This window comes from Euprymna scolopes, chromosome 6 (assembly GCF_053919585.1).
Source record: "Euprymna scolopes isolate OS-2025 chromosome 6, ASM5391958v1, whole genome shotgun sequence".
In the NCBI taxonomy this organism is placed as follows: Eukaryota; Metazoa; Mollusca; class Cephalopoda; order Sepiida; family Sepiolidae; genus Euprymna; species Euprymna scolopes.
Window position 1 is genome coordinate 143,186,369 of NC_136487.1, and position 10,169 is coordinate 143,196,537.

At 34.3% G+C, this 10,169-nt stretch overlaps 1 protein-coding gene across 1 annotated transcript; it reads left to right on the forward strand.

The window, feature by feature from the left end:
* The first annotated feature begins 593 nt into the window (after positions 1-593).
* On the forward strand, positions 594-8,242 carry LOC145278336 (monocarboxylate transporter 9-like). The gene is made up of 3 exons (XM_080130629.1): positions 594-859; positions 2,453-2,578; positions 8,079-8,242. Exons 1-3 carry the CDS (start codon positions 667-669, stop codon positions 8,204-8,206), a joined length of 447 nt encoding a protein of 148 aa, XP_079986755.1. The 5' UTR covers positions 594-666; the 3' UTR covers positions 8,207-8,242.
* Positions 8,243-10,169: the final 1,927 nt, after the last annotated feature.

Here is a 10,169-nt window from a genome sequence, read left to right on the forward strand (position 1 = left end):
TGAGAATAATTATTCGAGTAACCAAAACAATACAAACGTTCACATCTTATTTCAAAAATTCAGAATTGAATTAAAAATCTTATTTCGCGGAACATACAACTCATTTAAGTAACCTTTATTCTGTTCGAAATTTATTTCTTTGTCACTATCTCGGTATTAATTCACACCGTTGATTGGATACGAGGGGCGTCTGAAAAGTATTTTTATTCCACGCGAATTGATTAAAGTGGATTGAAAATTATATGTTTATAATGACTGAACTCATGCATACTTGACCTGAAATATTTATCTCTCTGTTGCAGATATTGACGATTTGAGACTAAGAAAGCAACTCCTTGTCATGAAGCAGATATGCATCACTGAATCCCTGGATTAAGTGTATAAAGAATGGTTGTGACAATGCAAAAATACATTTTAAAGCACTTAAGGTCTCCTATTTTAAAGGTACAACTCCCATATCCGTGCCTCTTTAACTTTTAGGGTTAAAAAATCGGAGTAATTTACTTTTTGAAGGCCTTCGTATATTAATATTTCGTATCTTTTGATATTTCTTTCTTTAACTTTGAATACATCTTTTTATATTTTCTAGTTGGAGATTCGTTGCTGATATATCTTCCAGCCTATGCGGAAAGTATTGGACTGAGCAGGGAAGAAGGAGCTTTGAATATGTCAATCTTTGGGATCACTTCCACCATCATTCCGATTTTAGTTGGATTCCTCGCCGATGTCTTACACATCCCCATTAGTTATCTTTTACTGACGTGTTTAATTGCAATGTCGTTTAGTATACTAGCTTTACCCTTTTGCAAAACATTTGTAACACTTGCCTCGAGTACAGTCATCCTTTCTATCGGTTATAGTAAGTATTTTTTTACTCACGTTCACCCCTAACAAGGCATATAGACACTTGGACGTAAGCGACTACTATTTGGGATCATGCCTTGGAAAGATTAACACGATGTTCGTTTACGTTACATTTAAACTTCTACATATCAGTAAAGGCAGGAAATCAGATAGAAGGAAGAGAATTCCAAAGTCTAACTGTTGGAGGGAAGACACTGTTAGATAGGAAGTTTTCTGGCATTTAGAGGCATCAACAGTGAAGGAGTGTGATTTTGTTGCTAAGCGGGTTTGTCGAGGATATGTAAGATGGTAGTGTGTGGGCAAAATGGAAGAGATCAATTGTGTCTGCTTTTCTCCTGCGGTCGCCTGTTCTCTGGTTGTCTGGTTGTCTCTCTTTTATTGAGAGGAATGACGTCAGAATATTATTCCACTTTTTTTTTTTTTTTTACTGCGTATCTCATTTATTCTCAGTTATTGCCGGCGAACCTCAATCAAGGACTGTTGCCCTGACCGACTTTCTGGGTCCAGCTTCTATTGACGTCACCTTCGCAAGCCCAGACAGCCGATTGTCCTCTCCAGAATTACCTCTGCAGTTTGCAACCCCCCTTGTAACACTTCTACTCGAATGGGACATGGATTAAGGCTTTAATATGTATATAAATGTAAAAAATAAAATACCAATGAGAATTTTCAAAGACAAGTAAATTTATGCTGTTCTTCTTAACAAAGTTCATGAGAGCTATTTGTAAAATGAGGAAAAATACGCTTAAAACTTGCAAGAATAAAATAAATCTTTAATGAATCTCGTCTACAACGCTAAGCATGACAAGCTGTCGTCTGAATAGCGATACGCTTACGCAATTATAATTAGCTTGAAAATGACAAAATTTTCGATTTCAATATTATCGTTATGACATCAGCAAATGACGAGAGTGTGGCTGCAGTGAAGAAAAATGTGTCAGTTTGCCGGTGGTCTGTGATTCTCCTCTCTCCCGTCGTTGTCTACTGCCTTTATTTTATTGGCACAGATAACGGCAGAACATTCCACCACATATTGTCTTGAAATGTCGGCTAGTCCCGTTCACCTAATCTCTGGGAATCTCACGCCCCCAATTTTGACTTCTTTGATGCAATTGCTGGGACAACTTGATTCAGAATCTGACCGACTTTTCTTTGACGTCATTTCCGGAAGCCCGGACACAGTCGACCGTTTTCTCTGCCACCTGCACCATCCTCTATTACACTGAAATGGGTGACAATTTGGGAACACCAAGCGATATATCTTCTCCGTGTTATCTCGGAGTTGTTTCCAGGACTTCTCCTTGCCATTGGATTCATTCACCTGGGATTCACCACTTATCAAGACCCGAGGACGACTTGAGGATAAGGAATAATGAAAGTAAGGTGATAGTGTGGTAATCGTCAATGGTGTAAATTGAGTAGAATTTGATTATTTCTGGGGACGGCTCAACAAGAACTTGTTCATATTGGATTTGAACGCTATCATATCATATTTAACCGAGAAGTATCCCAGCGGAACAGTTTTCCAAAAGCGGGCATTTGATTGAATCTGCTTGTATTCTTTATGCATAATTTGTTATTTTTGCAGGTTTTGGAACTTCTCTTCGCATTGTAATGATTGCAGGAATAACTGGAGTTAAAAAAATGTCCGAAGCCTACACTATAATGACAATGTTAATTGGAATTGGGTATACTCTATATCCCATCATTAGTGGTGTGTACTGATTAACTATTCATTTTCAATAGTTATTTTTTTTGTTTGTTATTAATGATACGAAATGACTTCAATAAGTTTTCAGACTTTTTTTACAGGCATTTAAAATTGTCGTAGATTCTTGAAAATACATTATGTTATTACTATACATCTTCTGAGATAACTAACCAATTTTTGTGATTTCAGTTTCAAATAAACAGTCACAGCAGGAATTGGAATACATCCTACTAAAGTCTGATTTTACAGCTGATGAATTTCAAAAATGCAATCTGGACGTGATGACTCTTTAGAAGAAAGATATGCAATCAAAATTCTGTTTTAAACTTGGAAAAATGTTACAGAAGCGTATGGGATGTTTCAGACTGCTTTTGGACCATTTTGTATGAATCGTGAATCAGTTTTGGAGTGCATAAGGCATTGACAGAAGGCAGGGTCTGTGAGGGATGATGAAAGGTGTAGAAAGATTAAGAAAGTCAGAACAGCAAAGTTCATTAGCCAAATAAAGAATTTCATAGAGAAAGACCGCCGTGTGCATATAGAGGCAATAAATGCACAGTTTGATGTCAGTTTATAAGATGTACACAATTATTCTCGAGGAAGTGAAAATGCGGAAGATTTGCATAAATGCACTAGTTCACAACTCCATCCTTGTCACAGACTATTGGCATTAAGACAGTGCCTCGCCCTCCCTATATTCCAGACCTTGCTCCCTGTGACTTTTGGTTATTCCTTAAGCTGAAGGAAACCCTTAGAGGCTGTTGTTATTAGACAATTGAGGAGATGAAAGAGGTTGTGACTAGGGTCATTGAAACGCTCACACAAGAGGACTTGCATGGGGCCTTCCAGAAGTTGATGGAACGGTACAACATGTGAATTGCAGCCGAAGGAGATTACTTCGAAGGGGACTAGTGGTTCACGTGTGTACTATTAATAAAATTGCTCATATGAAAAAGTCTGGAACCTTATTGAAGGGACCTCGTACATGCTGTTGTGAAATAGCGCTTAATTTACGCTGTTTACGTGAACATATCACATAAATGATTCATACTTGCTTAAGAGTTCAACTTCTCTCGTCGATAATAAATAGGGGCAGCTGCACAAAGCATCAGTAAATGTTATAAAACATCCATATTTTTTGCTAATTTACATTTTTTACAGTCGTTCCAAATGTAGTACATCCTATTTTTAACTAAAAAATGTTGAAGAGCTACAGAGACGTGGAAGGAATCGAGTAACATTTTGTGTTCCAAGATTTATGTTTTTACATAGTCACCACCATTCTCAATGAATTTTTGTTAGTGATGAGGAGGTGGCTGTGCATGGGCGTCTGGAGCGCACTTTGTTACTCACATCTCTGTCGCCACTCTGAAATCGACGGACCCATCTCCTAACTGGGCTGACATCAACCGCATTGTTTCGTAAACGTTCAACAGGTTCCGGTGAATGCTGATCGATTCAATTTTTTCTGCATATACGAATTCTGTGACGCGTTTCCCCTCTTAATGCACGTCAGTAAAAGGGGTAGCTTTTTTAAAAGGTTCAAACCGTCAATATCGGAAACAGAGTGATGAAACTTTCAGGTCATAACAATGCAATTTTTAATCCCCTCTAATCCATTCATGCGGAATAAAAAAAATAGGAGGCATTACTTTTGGAACACCCTTTGTAAATCAACATTTACGGCATGAGAACCTAAAGTCATTTAATTATCAGCGATTGATGGAATTCATAGTATAAATTAATGAGAAAATTGATTTAACCAACATCAAATCGCTGGAAACATAGGGATTCCACTTTGCATTTACTACGTGATTGTTCAGTTCATCAGAAAGCTAAAATGAATAATATGCCAATCCCATCGTCATCAGAGTAGTGACGGGAAAATTATTCCCAACTAGCATTAAGGTAAAATGCTTTTCCATATACATAATTTAATTAGTTCTAAAGTATCACAAACAAAATATAGAAATAAATTTTATCTATAAAATGTTATAGATGAAATGATGAAATGGTTATAGTACTCGCGGGGATAGGTTTAGACTTTGAGGTCATGGTACTAAATCTCGACAGGTTAAGCCTCGCTGATGAATCGTAAATAAAGAAGCATGTGTCCTAGGATAATTAAATCACACACACACACACACACACACACACACACACACACACACACATATATATATATATATATATATATATATATATATATGCTGTTGGTTTTTGTTTTTTTTGTGTTTTTTTTTGTATTTTTCAAACGATAGAATACTGTTTTAAAAATAATAAAAATAAATTTTAAAAAAGTGTTATATATACGTCCAAACAAATTATGGGCGACTTTCTAAAATAAATAAACAAAAAATCGAGCTTCGAAGCGAAGCCAATATTAACCGAATCTATCGTTTGAAAAAAAAAAAAAAAGCGAAAAAAACAAAAAAAAACAACAACAAATCTAAATTTATAAGCGATAAAAATAAACAGTAAATTCATTAGGTTCATGGCCTAACGGTTAAGGCGTCGGACTGTGAAAACATTGTCTGAAAGAGTTGAGCTACGCTGATGAGAGTTAATTAACTCGAAATACGCGTGTACGTAGATTACTGTTTTAAAAATAATAAAAATAAATAATAAAAAAATGTTTTATATATATATATATATATATATATATATATATATATATATATATATATATATATATATATATATATATATATATATAGTAGCATCCAAAAGTCAAAGAACGATCGATCATTTTTTTTTAATGGTTTCTAACTTTATCTATGAAAAAGAAAAAAAAAAGTTTTTAATGGTTTCTAACTTTATCTATGAAAAAGAAAAAAAAAAGTTTTTGGTGAATTTTCCAATGTTTAATAATGGTAGTTAAAGGGAAAAAAAATTTTTAATTTTGGATTTTAATACACATTAGTTTTTTTACATATAAATAAATTTAATTAAACTACAGGCGTCCAAAAGTTTAGGAACGCAGAAAATTAATACAAACGTTAACAATTTTATTAACAACAACAAAATGTCGACTCCGAATATTCGAAAAAGGCTATCTGTACAAGAAAAACAGCTTATTTGTGACCATTATGATGAAAAAAAGTCCTAAGGGGAGATTGCTAAAATATTGAAAAGGTCCAAAAGCGTTGTTTTTCGGATTATTGAAAATGGAAAGAAAAGTTTACCATTGACTGAAAAGAAAAAATCGGGCCGACCCCGAATAACAACTAAAAGGGAGGATAGAAAAATCACTCGATCATCTCGTTCTGATCGCTTTAAAATTATAACTGCGGCTTCGATATCCCGGGATTTTACATTCGAAACTGGACACAAGATTTCCCGACAAACGATCTCACGAAGATTAAACGAAGTTGGATTATTTTCAAGAAGTCCATGCTCAAAGCCTTTAATTTGTATTAAGAATAAAAAGGCCAGATTGTTATTCGCCGAAAAACATTTGTTTTGGGAAGAACAAAAATATGAAAAGGTTCATTTTACTGATGAATCTAAATTTAATCTTTTCGAATCAGAACAAAGACCACATGTCAGAAGAAAAAATGGAGAAAGACTGTCCCCTAAGTGCGTTAAAAGTACAGTAAAATTTTAAGGCAGCAGTATAATGGTATGGAGCATGATATCTTCAAAAGGAACTGTCCCCCTTGTGAGAATTCATGGAAAAGTTTATGCCCGAATGTACAGAGAATTGATTAGAGAACATGTGGTACCTAATCTTTCTAATTCTGATATCTTTATGCAAGACAACGCACCGTGCCATAAAGCAAAAATAGTTTTAGAAGAGCTAAATAGATCCAATATTTGCGTTATGGATTGGCCAGCTCAGAGCCCAGATCTGAATCCAATTGAAAATGTTTGGAAAATTATTGGTGATAAGATCACAGACACCCCCCCCCCAAAAAAAAATCTTGATGATTTATGGGAATGTATAAAAACATCCTGGAATAATATTTCACCTATAACATGTGAACGATTGGGTCTGTCTTGCAGCAAAATATGCCATAGTGTGATTGAAAACAAGGGGCTTTTCACTAAATACTGAAAAGATTCTTTAGTTTTTCATAATGAATTTCCCTCGTTCCTTAACTTTTGGACGCCTGTAATTTAATTAAATTTATTTATATGTAAAAAAAAACAAACTAATATGTATTAAAAATTAAAAAAAAAATTTCTTTAACTACCATTATTAAACATTGGAAAATTCACCAAAAATCTTTTTTTTTTCTTTTTCATAGATAAAGTTAGAAGCCATTAAAAAAAATGATCGATCGTTCCTTAACTTTTGGACGCTACTGTATATATATATATATATATATATATATATATATATATATATATATATATATATATATATATATATATATATATAGGTAGTTATTTTTGTGTATATCCATTAGAAGCGTTGAGTGAAATTTGAAGAATAAAACATGTATAAATACATTTGAAGCCAAAACTGCAACGCGAATTTTTTTTTTTTTAAATAAACAGGTGTTTATTTTTAAAGAAATATATTTCGGAGTAAGACTCCTTTATCAATCTTTTTTTTTTCCTCTTCTTCCTCGACATGATGTAGTGGAAGATAGTTCGATGAAGAGTCCACGCGATGTTTTCAAAATTCGCGACCACGCGTCACCTATCCGGCTTCATAAAAACCCTGCAGTTAACAAAATCACGTGGACTCTTCATCGAACTATCTTCCACTACATCATGTCGAGGAAGAAGAGGGGAAAAAAAAAAGATTTTCCAATTTCCAAATATCGTTTTTTCAGTTCGTCATTTTTTACGTTTTAAATAGTGGCCATTTAATCTGCAAGTTTATACTGTTATTATTATTATTATTATTTGTTTATTCTCGCTGAAATCAAATCACATTCAGTCTCTCCAGATTATTTTGTTTTTCAATTTCTCACACATTTCCGAGGCAGTTGTTTACTTTTCCTTTGAGTTTTTCAATTCACATTTACCATCACACCATTCACTTTGTTTTAACGTAATTTAGTCTAACGCAATACGCATTCTTTAAACTATTAGTTAAATTTCAAATGAAAGGGGACGTAATTCAGGAATTTATATGTGAATTACGTCCCTTGATCACTTTTGAATCAATAACTAATCTTTGATATGTCTTTTGGATATTAATAAAATTCTTTTAAACGTCATCCTTCTAGTTTTAAGTTAGTTTTGTTAATAATATTTATTTTTCATGATTAAAAGTAACTCCAATACTTATATATGCACATCAGATCGCTCTATCATTATTTACTTACTTTCTTTTTTTTTTTTATTTAATAATTTTACGATAGTTTTCTTTTCCACGCAATCACATTAGTTAAAACCAGACACGCTCCTTTTATATTATGTATATTTGATATGTTCCTAAAGATAAGGGAGGTAATTCCTGTAATGTATATGTGAATTTATCACTTTTTAATTATTTAAATTTGTATACTTTTACGATACTAATAACTTATTTTTATGTTAATTTCAGGAATTGTTTACGATGCAACGCATTCTTTTCCCGTGATCTTCTACATGGATTTTGCCTTGGCCTTCTTAGGCGCCATTTTATCATGTGGAACCATCTATGCCCAAAAGACGGGAAAATTCGTCGAATAGTCAGTTGTGGTCAATTGGGGTCAGTTGTTAATCTGAAAAAACGACGAATTTAGGCTGTTAACTAGAACGATAGAATCGTAAACTATAATCTTATTAGCCTCTTCGCAGTTGTTAAAGAAATATCCTGCCTGAATTTTTTTTTTTAGGTGATTCATTATCACTTATCAAGACTCGACAGCCACTCGAGTATAAAAGGTAATGATCAATTGATGCATATAAAACCAAATTTAAATACATCTATTTAGTAGCAAATATATGTTTTTTTTAAAGCGCGAAAATTTGCGAGTGTTTCGATAATTAATCATGTTCTATACGCATGTATAACAACTACAATTCCATAAATAGTTTCGAAAACGTTTTGTTTCCGAGTTATAGATCATTGGAAGAAAACAAATGACCATTTCTAATTGTAAGCGTCTAACTTGTCTACTCTGTGTAATGGTAACAGTAATAAATAAATATATATTTCCGCTCGCAGAGAAATGTCCCTGCTAGGTGATTTGGTTACGCACTGATCAATCAGTTTTCAGGACACATTGACTTCATCTGTCACCTGAACAACTGCTTCTGCCTTTTTGATAATCAGGGTTTGTCAGCAGAGAGGCTCTGGAAATCTACGAAGAAAGAATTCCGCCTCACACTCTCTTTCTCCCATTCTCTTTCTCCTTTCGGTGATAAAAATATGCCTATTTTTTCTATTCTTACATAACATTTTGTAACTAAAATAACTTGTCTGACAGTGATTTATATAAATACTAGCCCGGGTGTGTTAAGGTGTGTGTTGAGCAAAAAAACAAAGAACGTAGTAGTAGGCAGGCAGTATCGAACCCGTGACGCAAATGCGGAAGAGAAAGTGAAAAACACCTAACATCTTACCGCTATTCCATGACGCGACCGGAAGTTCGGACGTTGAAATTAAATAAACTCATTCCAACCGATATGATGATTTGCAAAAATGGTTACGCCCTCCCGGTAGAAAAGTGCCTAGTTGAGGGTGAAAGAATTAATGTTTTTTGGCCAATTTTTAGGTATTTGTCGCCTGAAAGGATCAAGCTTCAAAACGATACCTATCTCGTGAGATACATACATACATGATGATTGCAACGTCTTGTCAGACGAGTGTCACTCCCTCAGACATTTAAAGTCAATGAGCCCAAAAATGACTTCTATCGCCACAGAACCATTTTAATAGACAAATGCCTGAGGGAGTATCTATACACAGATGATGTTACAGAGTCTTAGCTTTGTACGACAGCTAAGTCTTTCTCTCGGTTCAAAATGTTGAGATCCAGCAACAAGCAAGAGCAAGATAGCGAGCAACAAGTTAAACTACAGACCAGCTTAATGCGGGTACTGGTCTCCCGTTTTATGGTGTTTTAAATCAGAGATTTGCTTCTCCTAGAAAGGTTGCCTTCATCACAGCTTACGGAAGCCCTCTCCACCTCAACACACACACACATACACACAAACACACACGGTGCTAGTCGGCCGTTTAACCCGAAAAGGGATTAATTCGCCCTTTGGAAGGTCTTGTTTTTAATCCTTCAGGGAGACTAGCCACCCTACTCACCAAACAAGTCTGGTGGGGGAACCAGTTTAGTCGCCGGTAACCCGACGATGAAGCAGGTAGTACTGGGTTACATTGTACCAGTAGCATATGGCATACATACATACATACATACATACATTTAAATTTATATTATAGATATCTTAATCAGAAGCTTCTCAATTTCAAAGCATTATGTAATTCAGAAAACCTTCAAAAATTAGAACACCGAAACCATAGAGATTTTTTCCACGTAATACTTCGTATGCATTTACGCGTTTCAGCGCGGACCTCATGACTAATACATTCTAAAAACATTACTCTTGTACATCACACGGATCTTTTAGTCACAATATACTACGTAAAAAATGAAAAAGATAAAAATATTTTAATTCTTAAAGAAGATATATAAACGTC